Genomic DNA, 15,780 nt, shown 5'->3' with positions numbered 1-15,780 from the left:
CATTTCCCATATGCAATTTCATTGAATTTCCAAGTTTTTGCAAACTAAGTAGCTATAATTCTAATTCTAATCTAATCTGGAAAAGCTTAGTAGCTCTAATTCTAATTCTAATCTAATTTGAAAAAAGATGTGTAGCTCTAATTCTAATTCTAATCTAATTTGGAAAAACTTTGTAGCTCTAATTCTAATTCTAATCTAGTTTGAAATAAACTGGGGAGCTCTAATTCTAATTCTAATCTAGTTCAGAAAAGCTGAAGATTTTCTAGTTGTTCAAATCTGCTTTGGAGGTACAGAACTTCAATATACAGTTGAATAGTGTATTCATGTTGAAATGAACCCGAATATTTTCGGCTGACATTCGACAGGGGTAATTGCGGGTTCATTTCAATATGAATATACTATTCAATTGATATCATGCTGTACCGAACGATTGAACTTCACCCCAATGTTCATGTTTTGAAAACGTACGACCTACGAGAACTTTAGGTAAGTTAAAATGGAAATCTTCACAAAGCAATCGCATCACCTCAAGCCAAATTCGTATATAGATTCACCGATAAACCTTGAAATCCATATGGCTTTAGGAAAAATCCAATCATAAAGCATTAAAAACTATGACGCTACAACGAAACTGTGACGTTGAACTATTGAACATGAACATTCAACATTTTTATCTCTACATACATATTTTCCATCGGTCCAATGTTACGTGAGAGCCTAGCTGAGGTTTACGAATATTTATTCGACATAATAGTGAATAATATACCTGTAACGCATCCGCGTATCGTTAGCGTGAGTAGACTATAGATGTGATCAGCAGACATGACCATACCAATTAGACCTTGCTACGCGACTGAAGGCGATGCCACCTAGGCCACTGTTGTTTACAATATTGGCGATGTGGTAACATAATGTACTAACAGAAAGATATGCCATAACTAGAGGAAATAAAAGCAGTCCGTCTGACCGCGGAGGAAGTAAATTGTCACAATGCTGCATCTAATGGGGCACGAAGATTCGTTCCAGACCGATAAAATCAATAAGTCGTGTGTTAAGCCTTGTCAAGCGTTTTCTATATAGCATCGGATTTCATACTTTATTCAAGGATTATTTATGTGACCAGTAGACCGAGCGGGTAACTGCGAATGCTGTTAAGCATAGAACCATTAACCTCGACATCGGATTCAGACGACATACCTGCTAGCGTTGACTGACGTATAACTCAACTCGTGCGTGGAACCCATGTCAATTATATTTCGCGATACAGGTGTGAAAATACGAATGGGATATTCGAATTTTGAAGTAATGTTGCTGTTGGATAATTTCTGTGAACAGCAGTTATTTTCTATCATTCTCTCTCTTTACGCAAACACATGTACACGCGAAGTTTTGGCGATAACAGTATTCGGATTTGTCTCTGTCGTTAAAACTGGTTTGTTTACCATTTCACAATTGTAAAATACTGTACATATATTTATTCATCCGCTATATGAAATAGTTTGTCAGAACACATTCAGTGAGTTACCATACAGAATGGTTGATTTGGTCTGTAAGTGTAAGTTATCCCGACTGATTATAGTAGGCTTACCATACGTCCTCTTTTAAGAGGATTTGTCCTCTTTTTTGACTTTTTCGAAAGTGTCCTCGGAGGACGCCCTTTTGTCCTCTTTTTTGAGATTTTGTCATCTTTTTTGAAAATTTAGGTCAGATTTAGAGGAAATTGCGAGTGATATGCCGCAAATTAGCGCAGAAGTGAAGCTCCGGCGGTTATTTCGGAGGGAAAAGTGGTGATTCCAGCTCTGAGCGAAAAGAAGACCTTTTTTTTTTTTAGTCATCCACCTAGCAATGTGGAGTGAAAAACGTGTTTTTGAGCTCTGAGCGGAAGTGATGACTTTTTTTTTTTTTTTTTTTTTTAGTCAACCGATCATGAAGCGGGTGAAATTTACCTGTTTTTGAGAATTCTTCTCCAGTTTTGCTTGTCTGAAATTTCTGAAAAAGTGTCCTCTTTTTTCATTTCCGAAATATGGTAAGCCTAGATTATAGGCTATCATGCCCTAAATTTGCAGATAATGCATTGCGGTTGTGCGTAAAACACGAATAGCTGTCATGCACAATGCACATGGCCGGGCTTAGCCAATAACATACTTGTTGTCATTTGATCAGCCTTTCAGTAACCCGGGCTACGGCCGCAGTATATTTCGGTATGTTTGGTTACAAACCTTCACGATCGGCTGACCCAAGTAAAGTACAAGACCTCCCTGAACTGACAACAGCCCACAATGGAAAGTGTGCCGCGCGAGAAAAACTCAACCAGAAATACACTGTAATACAGTCGGGGTTGTTCTAGGAATGGAATCCTAATGCCTGATTATGGTCACGGAATCCTCGGCAAGCGGCCAAGCGACTTGTCGCCAGAGGAACCCGACACTACAAATGATCGGGTAATCACTGACTACTCGCAAACGTAGCTTCAGCAGTACAATTACTCATAGGAAATAACGCGAGGGCTGTTCCAGTTTCGCGACGACGCAGGTGCGTGAGTGGCATCGGGCGGTAATGCACGCGATGTTGAGTTCCTTTACGAAAAAGACAAACTCATCACGTCACATGCCTTCCAAGTTCCAAGCTGTATTATATAACTACGATACCTATCGATAGCTTCTTCTATCCTTCCTTGTGACGAAACAGTATATAATAAGTCAACCGTAGTTTGTGTTGTAATGAAGATTAGGACACGGCAAAATCAATTCTGACTGACTGATTCGTTTCTGAATAAAATATTAGGCTTCGAGTCGAGTCTAGCATTTGGGTATCCCTCATTTTGGCTTCATACTAGTATGGATATCTATAGTGAAACTCAGATATGTACCTTTTTGCGACTACAATTAAAATAATTCGGAATTTTCGACCATACCTATTTCATTGCACTTTGCGACAATGTGGTAGGTCGGCGGCGACTTTACGAAAATGTATATTGTATATATCATCAACGCGCGTAGGTTACGTGTTATGATTAGGGCTGGGCAAAATCGAGTACCTGAGTGAATCGATTCTGAATCACGCATTATGCTTCGAGTCGAGTATTCGAGTACCACTGATTATGACGTCATAACAGAATGTAATATGTTAAAGTTCAAATATGTACCTTTGATGCCACCACAAAGAATACAATACCTGCTATCCATCACATTAAAGATACTTTGGTATATTTTTCGACCATACAGATTTCATTGCACTCTGTGACAATGTTGTGGGATGATCAGAACTTCGTAAATGTGCTATTTTTAGTAACGTTCTTAGCTTTGTACTATGTTTTGTATGCTACGATACCGACAATCAATATTTCAAGGTTACCACAGTGGGAAATAGTATCGTAAATTCAATTCTCGTTGATACATTTATTATCAGTGGCAAAGAGCGTATAATTTCAGCACTCGAAAAATTCGTTTTTTACTACTCGAATCGAATCATTAAAATTAATACTCGATTCAGATTCGAGTACTCGAATCATTGTGCCCAGCACTAGTTATGATGTGGACCAGTTGAGGTTTCGAGACTTTCACAGTGGAAAATAGTACCGAAACTATGATACTTGTTGACCAAATAACTAATAGTGGCAAATGGCGTATAATTTCATTACCGGTACTCTGAAAGATTGTCTCTCATTACTATACTACAATCCATTCAATTAATACTGGACTCGACTTATTGTTCTCAGTGGTAATGAAATTGATGTTGCACTCGGCACTGGGTTTCTAAACTTTTCTTTTCGCATTCGTCATTGACATGCTGATAAATGGTATTTACCTAATCCAAAGGCATTCGACCTAACGGCGATAGCATCAGACTCGACAAATACCGGGATTTCAACAAATCGAACAGTTTGACAAGGGAAACAGCGCAAAGGTTATTGTTTCTTACCAAACGCCAATCGGAGCATGACAGTTTACCTCGGCGGTCTCAGCCGCGCCGCCTAGGAATGCGAAACAGACACCCCCTTTCAACGCAAACTTCGACGCGGTCGGAGAAAAAGTATTCGCGTAAAAATACGCTCGGCGGAACACCTCGGGGTGGACGTTTCTTTCGCGCATTTCGCAGCAGTCAGGCGTCTCGTTTGGGTTACGATTTTCGGAGTACCGTACGCCTTCAAATATCAGTTTACGCCGAGAAATAATGATGTACGATTTTCCAGTCGGTGTACCGCGCTAGCTGAGATGTTCTTCAAGGTATTAGCCGCTGATCGCGGCAGATAAACAGTGTAGGCTCTCTCTCTCGGCGTCGATTTATCATTTTTGTTCGTAGTCTGTTCGCTTAAGTACGGTCGTCAGCGTGCAGGAAACCGCAGAGACAAGACGGAGAATATATAGGGAAAAGGCGACATTAGGTGCAGTTGAAATTATTAACTGGCCGTTGCGGCGGTAAAATAGTGCGAGATTGGTGGATAGATTCGGTATTAAATACGCTATTATCGAAGAAAATTCTAATCATGAGGAAGGCTTGCGAAGAATTTCGGTTATTTCAGCGAGTTGAGTTGAATATTTCAGATGAGAAGCTTTCAACTATTGTCTATTTATTTCATTTGTCATAAATCGCGTGCCGTATTTTGTGATAATACGTTCGAATTGTCGAGTAATGACGATCTCACGGCACGCATATCTAGGCATACATTTTTGGTAGTTACGATAACTCATGACTTAAAAATCTACCTGGTATAAAGCTCAGTAAAGAACGGTGTAACCGTCGTTTCTTCTATGCATAACGAAACCGCATTGCGCATTTACGCATCACCATCGTGACATAAGCTGGTTGTTGATTCGTTGCAATACGCTATTTGTAGTACTTGGTAGTTCAGGAAACGTCATTGCCAATATACGCGCCACAATTGGTTTCTTGCTTGTAGTCAGGAGTCAGGTGCTTGCATCTGTACTTTTTGTAATTATGACTGGGTGGTTCCCCTCTTGAATAAATTCCAAAGCAGTAATGCAAGACTTATTCAAGTACGGAATTTTCCCGGGTTGCACTCCGTCATGTAATGCATTTATGGATTACATAACAATTGCATGGGCTCTCACACACATATATAAACAATCGCGATTCCCAATAAAAGGCGCTAAACTGCAGCCGAGACAATTTGTTGTCAATAGCTGTCGACACTTATCGCGTTTGCAAGCGAACGAAAAATTTCTTAACACCTCCCTGGCGAGCTAAAGCAACAGACCGTGAAAGCGAGTTAGTTTACGAAAGGTTTAACATACGTTTCCGCAAATTATGATGGCCAGTAAAATACTCTTCGGATGTAAGAGACAGATGCTGTGATAGTTGCCAGGTCTCGTAAATTATATTTATGTTTTCGGGCCTTACAGCGTTTTGTTGAAAAGCAGAATAGTTTGTTTAAATACCATGTCGAAAGGTCAGTTCGCTAGATTATAGCTCATCTCAAGATTAAGGTCCCTAGCATATAAGCTATAGCAATATATTGCTCACGCCTAGCTACGATATGCAGTGTAACCGGGGCCTACGATAACGATAACTTCATCGTGCATATCACACGACTATCACCGAACTCGCGTGAAAACTGAAATTTACTCGGTGATTTGGTATATTGTTTGTCATAGTTGAACGTTTTCCGCTGAACAATACAGTGTGCGCTTTCGATACAGTAAGGAAACTGTCTTTTCCGAATCGTACATCTCAGAACGTGACAAATTTGGCAGACGACATGTTTCGCTGGTCGCCTAAGGCCAAGTAGTGTTGGCATGGTGGGATATTGTTTTCCATAACTGAATATTTTGAAAGGCTTTCAAGATGCTTGTCGGCAACATAAATACGCTTTTAAATACGGAAAACAAACGGACAAAAATCCGTGGCATGTCGCAGACGGATGCGCTGCGATAACACGGCGCGTATATTTCAGAGAGACTATTCTCAACATATGTAATGAGGCCACGCGATTTTGCGAGAGTTATAACTCATTCTCCTGTATTCGTTTGAGTGATTCATGGACTTGACTTATCTAAATCAGATTTGGGCAATCTGTTCAATGTTCAGTCGCGGTATATTCCGCTTAAACACGGAAAACAGACAAATCGCTTGAGGAAATTCTTAAAAATACAATATAGCATCACTCATTCAGGAGCAATTAAAATCCCGGCCCTGGGCCCTCAGAACCCATTTGAGCATTCGCTTATACAACATAACGAATATTGTATATATGAAGGTTCCAATATCTTCGTTGTCTTCGATGAGCTAACAGAAAAGGAGTTTAGGTTAGGACTTGGTTGCGGTAACAAGTTATTCGCAGCATCCCGATGTTACGGGGGTTAACAATCCAATTTTCTAATTTAACACAAGTTCAAAGATCGTGAGACTGGAGCCCTGTGTTAATCTTAAACGCCAACATTCAATTACGAAAATTGCACCAGCTTTCCGGTGCCTGTAACGTAGTTGACACCACGAGCGGATCGTTCCGCATATTATCGCGTAACAATACACCGTCATTATCAATAAGAAATCGCATTGATAACCTCAGGTTAATCACCTGATATCTCAGCTTGCAAGATGGAGGCTTTTCAGAATTCCCTAACCGCATAGCCCCGTTGAACACCGAAATTGTGTTTTTGAAACGTAATCGTGCAAGAACGTTTATTGGAATATAAGTACATGTAAATCGTGAATATTCGTGCACGAAATATGAGATACAGAGGATACACCGTTAAGGCATTGCCGAAGAAATCAGCAGTGATAAAGATTACGATGAAAAGTTTTCCATTATTCAATGAAAATAACGGTAGCTTTACTATTGAGACATTCTCTCACTCAATATGCAAGCTCTTTCGTGCGACAACACTCGTGCCGTCATGTAAATCAAGAACTTCACCCGTGTTGTTTTACATTACGTACGCTATTGGTATGATAGGCATTTCGATCTATGCGACAGCCGATTAGTGAATGAGTCCAACGGAGCGATTAGTTGGGCTTTGCCAAATGCGGAACACGCATAGGTGACATGATTTATACTTGATTCACTTGTAATATTCACTCATATTTTGCATTATATAGTGATTACGAACAGTGTAAAGTAACAATGCTATAATCCACTTCGTGTATATTCAGTATTCAGTATTTACGAGAAATAGTTTCCGACAATGATTCCCTTATTTCACATACAGTTATAATTTTCAATACGTCACAATTACGCCTGTGCTGCCTCATTACCACAAGTTGCCTGTCTTCGCATAGCTTGTGGTAGGTGCGGGTTGTTCCGGTTTTGCCTATGAAAACCAAGTCACCGCGAAATTTTCATCGGTATTTTTTGCAGAAAAGAGACCCTAGCCACCCACGTATTCCTCCCGTTCTGCGAATATAGTTACGTCATAGGTCATGGGCCACACCATCTGGCAACAGTAGCCAATCGACAATGATAACTCATAAAATAGATAACAAAGCGGAATCAACACGCAACTGCCAAGTCGCCATATTTAAGAAAGAGAGGGAGTTAAAGAGAGTGATATGTTTCTCAAAACAACCAGATTTCACATCATATGCGAACCGCATGATAATAAACAAACGTTTTTCTTGAATTCGAAAGGGTTGAAAGATTTCATAAGAAACAATTCACAACGTCAGCTCACACTATTAGTTTTAAATACAAGATACACTAACATCGTTAGCCTCATAGATCTCGTGGATGTAAGTAATATGCGATATTTCGGGTAATTGCATAACACTTCCGTAAAACTTTACGCTGGTCACGCTGGATTTCCGCGGAAAAGGAATTACCGGCATAAGCAGTCTTTAATTCTTTGCATTGTTGAGTTAGGCACCGTATATTAAACGGACCGTTTCCTCACACAGATTTATCGGAAAACTTTAACAACAATAACAACGGGGCCAGCCCGCGCTCTGAGGAAGACAGCAGCTGCGAGCAAACCACAGAGGACGAGAGTGACATGTCACTGAAATCCCCTTTATCAATGAAGGGTTTACGCGCCAGCTTCCGAATTTCGAAGAAAAACAGAGACGCCCACGACGCGAAGGCCGCGGCCAACGATTCCACAGCGTCCTCGAACGATGAGAAGGCCAAATCCAAAAAGGGCAGTAAGCCCGGCTTCCTGGAAAGGATGGGAATGGGGAAAAACAAAGCCAGCCACTCCGAGTCGTCGGGAAAGGAAGACGGAAAAAGCAAGAAGCTTTTCGGTAAGAAATCAAGCAGCAAAAAAGACGCGGACAGCAAACACAAGGATAAATCCGCCAGCAAAAACAGCGCCAACTCACCGAACCCGGTGTCGAACAAACAGTCGTCGGCGGCGCAGGACCAGTTCTCATACCCGGACCCGTGCGAGTTTTTAAACGACCCGCCCACCCCAGATCCGAGTTTCATGGTGAGAAACTCGAAGAAAAGGCTTACGTTTTCCCGTCCGCCCAAGAATTCCGACACCGAAGCGTTTCTGACTGAACTCAGCGCGCAGTTTGACGACGGCTTTAACATTTTCGACGATTTAGCGCAAGCCTTGCAACAGCAAGCCAACAACTCTACCTCGCAAAACTACGGAGTGAAATGGAGCTATCTACCAAACGGTAACGTGGCTGACCCGAACGAAAGCGGCTCCTTGTTTCAATCCGCGCCCACAAACGACTTGAGCGAGTTGAATCTCAGCGACATCGAAGACAAAAAGGATGAAATCCCGCCTTTTCCTTTGACATTCGACAGTGACGACGAAACGAAGGAAACGCCGGCGCCACCCCCGCCTGTGCATTACGAATACCGCGATCGGGAACTAGAATGGGAAAGAGAGAGGCAAAGCAGAAAGAAGCGCAGGCGACAGGCGTTCGCGAGCTTAACGCAAGACGACCAATCCAACAATAACACCCTTGTCAACGACCAGACTTCTCCGCAGCCGGTAGAAGTAACTTCGCACAAGCAACAAGAACCAAGCACCCAAAACGCGGACGATGATATATACCAAGTTCCCGTAGTCCGCACACGCACTCGAAGACGCAGGCAAAACACGCAAACCAACGCTGACCAGGCACAAACATCGTTCCCGCCTAACACGAGATTCACGAGACGTAATCATCCCGAAGTCGACCCTCTGCCGTCATCAAAAGTCAGCGAAAACTACCTGGCGTCGTTGCAGGCGTCTCAAAACGAACAGGTCAAGGATCGCAATTCGCCTGCCCAGGAAATCGAGACATCCAGTCGAGCAAGGGTAAGACTTTTATCTGGTGATATCTTACGTCTGTTTATAACTAGTTTGCTGTCACCTTCATCCCGTTACAGCTCGCGGAAGTAAATATTCTGTACTCCATTTTCAATTCCACTTGTCGTGAATCTTGCAGGGTGGTGTCATTGAAATTGTATTAATTATTATACAAATGAATACAGCAGGGATAACGGTCCAGGATGTGCTCTGGATTAAGTCATCAAGGCATGTTACATCACATTATGTTATATAGCTCAGCTGGTGTCATCGTTTGCAGCGAGATCATTGAGTTGATGACTGATGCATACAGAAAATACGTGTCCGTTGATTTGCCAGATAAAAGCTAAGTTAATTTGCATTTGCGTGACTTCACTGGTCAGCACTGAACTTGATTAATGAAACAGATGTGTCCTAACGTAACAGTCTGAACAGCCCATTCATCTAATTCTATAACGCTTTACTGTCTTTCGAACTGGTAAACTTTTGTTTTAATGTTCACGCTAACGCAGTTCAAATCTAATATACCAATCGTATATTTCAGAGACGTCGACGTACTTCAAATCCACAGCAGGACCCCAACACCGAGTTCATGGACGCTATCAATTCCCTACAAAGCGGCGAAGAAACAGTCACCAATCCGTTTCCCGTGGACGACATCCCCGATTTTGCTGGCAAAATCGAGGATCAGTCAACACCATCCTACAGTCGACAATCGTCCGATAACAACGCGCCCGATAACATTGTGTACGTCGATGACGACGTAGTGTACGCGGAACCTAGATCCGAACATTCAACCGCTGTGCGCCTGCGCAAGAAATCGCAAGACTACCCCAGCAACGGAATATTACAAGGGGATTTATCGTTTACTGACATTAACTCATTACTGGCCGATACTGATGACGAAGATGACAGTTCACCGCCTGACAGCATGCATTTAACCGACGGATCTATTCCGATGCCACCGCCGCCTCCCCCGTTAGCACCACCTCCTCCCCCTCCCCCGCCGCCAGTACCAGGCATCAACAACGGTCCCCCAACTAGCCCCAATATCGCAAACGTGAAAAGAATAAACTGGAGAAAACTGGAACTGCCAGACATGAACAACACGATATGGGGACAGATAGGCGACGATCGCGATACTATCAACGACGTTGTCAAGTACTTGGATCTTGAACAGCATTTCGCAACGAAAAAATCCAGAGAATTGAGTAAGTCGATGATTAAATGTCGAGTTGAGCGTTATATATTGCCCGCGTAGTCGCACTTATCTTCACGGGCAGGTGTAGATTAGTTGCTGTCATTTTACGCGTCGTTTTCTTTACAGAAAGAATGTCTCTGCCCGTTCGAAGCAACGTTGTCTCTATTTTATCGCACAAAAAGGCTTATAACACATGTAAGTTGAAACTTCTACTCGATGGTCTTGTAATAAGTTACTTGGTGCCTTGTGTATCGTAAATAAATCGTGATGAATGGGAGATAGATTCGGTATGCGGGGTCACACGGGCCATTGGAATGGAGAGCTTGAAGTTATCAAATCAGCGATAGCAACATCGGAGTAAACGTGTAGGCTATTACAGAAACGAGGGTATTTGACTTTTTCAGATTAGAATATCAGATCCAAATTGTATTATTATTTCTCATCGTGTCCGAATACAAGCTTTGTTACTGCAATTGCACAAATTAGTCGTATGGAAATTGGAGATTTACTAAAAATTCGAGGTCCAAATACGAATCCAGTTTTCAAAAGATTGTAAATCGGAATCTGATGCGACACTCCGGGCAAAATCTTCAAATCCTCTTCGCCCAGATACAAATATATGCTCAAAGCTGCGCATGGCACTGTCCACAAAGATAAAACCATATACGTGCATCGACAACGAGCCTTACCTCGGTTTTACTGCTCCATGCCTCAATTACCGTTTCTTGTGTCTTTCAGCGATTCTGTTGGCGCATTTAAAAATGACTGTGAGTCAGCTACGAGGTATTCTGCTGTCGAGCAACAACCAAAGGCTGGACTCGTCCCAATACAAGCAAATGCTCCTGTACGCACCCGACGACGACGAAGCTACCAAGCTTCTGGTGTACTCGGGTGACACGAGATCGCTAAACGAAGCTGATCAATTTGCGAGAAAGGTGATGAAATTTGAGGATTGTAAGGGATATTGAAACTGGGAATGTGTGGCGGGGGCCTACGATTTTGTAGGCCCCGGTGAGTCGATATCTGCAACTCTACGTTTCTCTAATGTCTGCATACTTCGATTGTTGACTATAGCCATGCCAGTCCATAGGTGCACTTGAGCATATCCGTACCTATCGAGTAATGACAAATGAAAAATGATTAAATGACACTCTAGCTATGAAGTATGGAATTGTAGATATTTTGCGTTTATCCAACGTTTCGTATGAGATGGCGTATAAGAATCCCAAACGATGCCGTGCGGTTTACGTTAGACACGAAATATGTAGACTAGGGTTGTCCATAATTTGGAAAATCTTACAAATCCTCGGTTGTAATGTCTTATTCCATAGATTATTGATAAAAAACGACACTGAGCCTGAAAGAAGCTCACAGAAAGGCCGTTAAGATTTCGTGCAAAGCGTTTGAAAGTAGCTGCCGAAGAATGGGCGTGCCACCGACCATATAACGGCGAGAAGACTAGTAATCAAGAAACCACGGCTATGGTCGGTGGCACGCCCATTCTTCGGCAGCTACTTTCAAACGCTTTGCACGAAATCTTAACGGCCTTTCTGTGAGCTTCTTTCAGGCTCAGTGTCGTTTTTTATCAATAATCTATCGAATAAGACATTACAAGCGAGGATTTGTAAGATTTCCCAAATTATGGACAACCCTAATGTAGACGACCGGGTGACTCACGGAAGAAAAGTTTCAACTCACGATATCATTAAACCAAACAAAATTACTCGCATAACTGTTACATTAGACTCTTACAGAAGTGGTTGCTTTGAAATTAACTATCTTCGTAGGGTATTCTCTGTGGCGTTAAAATGAGATCAAAAGATATGTGAAAATAAACATCAGGTTGAATTGCATCGTAATTCTTAATTTCTACATTCAGATGGTCACGATACCAGGATACAGACTCCGACTGAAATCTCTAATGTACAAGCAAGGATTCAGTGATCGAGTGGAGGATGTGCGAAAGGTATGTATGCTATAAATCGGGACCCCGTCTGAATTAATGGTATACACACATTTGATGCAACCTAATTGACTGTTATCAAATTCTCTGTGAAATGCAGAATATTACATAGTCACTGTTGTAGGCTTCTTCCATTTGAAATCGTAGTACATATTTCACGTGATTTCGCGCCTCTTCAGCGACTGACATAATGAGCTACAGGCTAGATCCAATATTGGTGTGCTAAGGCCGATATTGTTGTTTTATCATTCAAAATCGACTCGAAAAGTAAGGTAGACACCAGACACGCTATCGTGTAAATTGATATCCACTATTGACAATTACTTGCGTATCATGACAGATCTCAACAAGTCGCCGTTTTGCTCTGTCCCAAAATAGAATATTATTAAGATCGATATGGATCGCACTGTGGACTTACCAAATCCCACCTTCATCGCTTGGTTGGTGAGATTGATTGATGCATTGGAGGAGCATTGTATACGTGTCATTAGCAACGTCAATACGCATGGGCATAAAAAGTTCAAGACGAATATTAGAATTGCGACCGAACAAAGTTCATGGCTCATGATTTCGTTCCTCAATAAGACTAATAAAGTTTGTCTCTAAAATCTCCCAGAAATCTGTGACAATCCAAAATAATGTCTTCATTGATAACGCGAATACTTCTGTAGAATCTCGAATGCCTTCAACATGCGTCGCTGCAGTTGCGTAAAAGCAAGAATCTCGCAAAGGTACTCGAATTCGTGCTTGCAATGGGAAATTACATGAACCGTGGAAACAATAGAATCGCAAAAGCGACGGGATTTAAGATCCAATTTCTCGCGGACGTAAGTATCAACACACTGTGTGTAAGTACCTGGAATGTTCCTTCATCGTTCGTCGCCGTTACAGATGGATTCTACGAAGACCAGCGATAACAAACTGACTTTTTTGCATATATTGGCAAGAGCGATGTACTCGAAATTCCCAGAACTCAGTAACTTCGTAGATGATTTGAAAGATGTGCGTCCAGCCGCTAAAGGTTAGCATCTCACCTTTTCCGCGTCTAAGTATAACTTCAGTGCGTTACACGGCACCGACATGGACATTGAAAACATGTGTATTATGCGTTAACTTGGATCGTAAAGTTGGGCTTCCTGCAATCGAATTCGTCCTAAAATATCCAATCCCCATGAATGCGACCAAAGTGCACGATAAAAATCACTTGTACAATGATAATTATCGAGGAGTAGGGTTTAGAAAAGAACAAAATTCCTTAGTTATCCGATACGACCTCGGAAATATGACGATGCCAACATGAGATCGGTAACGCGAGAAGGGATTACGCATAGCTTCGGGATCAGGTCAACCGTGACGATCTATGGTTCTGCCGATTTCCCAGACGCTTGTACTGGCAGTTTTGGGCGTCAGATATTTCCCGCTTTCAAATGAATTGTTCATAATAAGTAACGAGGTCATTTTCTGCTGTCAACTTCCAAAAAGTCGAAATAGATCTTCGTTACCTCGAACCTTCACGAACTCGATTTACAGTTGAGCAATCCTTATTTATAGATTACCGATTAAGACATTTTGCTAATTCAGATAGCACCACAATAAACCCCACATATGCCTCTATGTATATATGTATAGCTCTTTAAGGTGAACTTTCCTTTCAAGATATCACCACTTCATTGATATAGACTTTGAAGTTCCATTTAAACATTTTGTCGAAAATTACCAATATAATATAAAACATCCCCTTCCGCTTTACAGTCGTGTACCCGGCTGTATTCCAAGAATTGAAAGAGATGCGAGCAGAATGGGTTGAAATACGCGACCGGATGCCGGAAGCTCTTACAAAACAAGTCAGGGGAGATCGATTCAAGTAAGTGATATCATCACAAATTCCTACGGGATGATTTAGTAAAGCTTTAAACTTGAAATATCGCCATTAATAAGCGGCGCTTTTTAAACGATTGGTTGATCTCGCGTTTGCCTACGGCGCATTAGATTTCACGTACTATACTGCAAACAAGGATAAGATATATCATAAGCTCATTTGACGCAGTTACCCTAATCTCACCTTTCCATCGGGTATAGGTGTCGTCACGTCTGATAAAAATCTATGGCCCACTAATGATCCGCTTCACGTTTTTGCAATCGTTCCCGTCTGGCGTGCGAGATACGAAGCGGTGTGACATGCCAGCGATGTTCGATCAACGTCAAATGCTGATATCATGATCTACATGTAATCTGACGGAAATGTTGAATAATCTATCAGAACTTTCAATCAACTTCAATTTTGTAAACGCATCAGTTCACTCTTAATGGAATATTGTCTCCGTGTTATCTTGTATAATCCCCGTCTGATGTGTTTCGCGAGTACCGATTCTGGGCCTAGTTCTAGCCAAGTTTTTGCATGGTATATTCCATTATAATGCGACATGAGTATTTTGCTAATTGTCCCGTTTATTTTCCGTATTTTGCGATGGGATTTAGCTAACTGTCCCCGTCATTTCTCATTAGTGGGTCATTCCTGTGAACGCATTGCCCATATGCTAGCATGAATATATAATCTGCAAGAGGGTACCCGACAAAATATTCGATAATAATAATCATATGATAAGCTGTATTTGAGGATTATAGTTCCCAGATATCATTGTCATCGATTTAGAGATGAACTCGCGATTTAATCACGCTATTCTATGGATGTGTAATATGCAACGGAGTAGGCGATTATCTTTACCTATATACATCAGAAATAAGACTGATTTCGGCCATCAGACTGATTTCGGCCATCAGACTGATTTCGATTTCATTACGATTTGATGATAAACACTGACCCCAAGTCTTGCAATCATCGATTAGCTACGAACTCCCTCTTAATTCCATATAAGCAAAACGTCTTTGTCACGGCAGGCAAGCGATGGAATCATTTTTGGTTGAGAGTAACGGGTCTCTGAAAAATTTGGAATTGCTCCTCGCAAACACGACAAAGGAATTCAACAAGACGGCGAAGTACTTCGGCGAGAACGGCAAGGGTGTGGGAATGCAACCTTTCTTCACTATCTTCGGAGAATTTATTACCAAGTTTGAGGTAAGATCTGCTCAGCACCTCCACTGTTATTATGAAACAGCGATGCATAGGAAAGTGCGAAATAATGACGATCGGTATAATGTATAGTGTTATACGCATAAACGCGTACGCATACATATACCAGATCTATGAGAATACAGTGATATGGCTATAATTGTACTGAGCTCTCACCGCACAGTGCAGTTTCGATAAATCGTTGGTTGAGATGTGATGATGACTTTGCGGCAGTGCATTTCTATTCAATAATTTCCCAGTCTCCATATATGCAGTATGGAAGAATAGTTACTTAAATGTTGTTTCAATATTACCGGTTTTCATGTACTAGAATTTCTCTAAATGG

The 15,780-nt window shown here is 41.6% G+C and overlaps 1 protein-coding gene across 1 annotated transcript in view; it reads left to right on the top strand.

Moving 5' to 3' along the window:
• LOC145443596 (delphilin-like) overlaps window positions 1-15,780 on the top strand; it is a 54,723-nt gene that overhangs the window by 38,308 nt on the left and 635 nt on the right. The window contains exons 14-22 of the mRNA XM_080321539.1: window positions 7,855-9,209; window positions 9,745-10,411; window positions 10,528-10,596; window positions 11,140-11,336; window positions 12,281-12,367; window positions 13,036-13,191; window positions 13,256-13,385; window positions 14,117-14,228; window positions 15,263-15,440. Coding sequence (XP_080177665.1) covers window positions 7,855-9,209; window positions 9,745-10,411; window positions 10,528-10,596; window positions 11,140-11,336; window positions 12,281-12,367; window positions 13,036-13,191; window positions 13,256-13,385; window positions 14,117-14,228; window positions 15,263-15,440 — 2,951 coding nt within the window. The remainder of the gene's footprint in view (window positions 1-7,854; window positions 9,210-9,744; window positions 10,412-10,527; window positions 10,597-11,139; window positions 11,337-12,280; window positions 12,368-13,035; window positions 13,192-13,255; window positions 13,386-14,116; window positions 14,229-15,262; window positions 15,441-15,780) is intronic.

This window comes from Botryllus schlosseri, chromosome 7, assembly GCF_051294905.1.
Source record: "Botryllus schlosseri isolate E-star chromosome 7, Bs_hap1, whole genome shotgun sequence".
Taxonomy (NCBI): domain Eukaryota; kingdom Metazoa; phylum Chordata; class Ascidiacea; order Stolidobranchia; family Styelidae; genus Botryllus; species Botryllus schlosseri.
The sequence above is the reverse complement of the archived record's forward strand: the minus strand, read 5'-3'. Positions and strand labels throughout refer to the sequence as shown.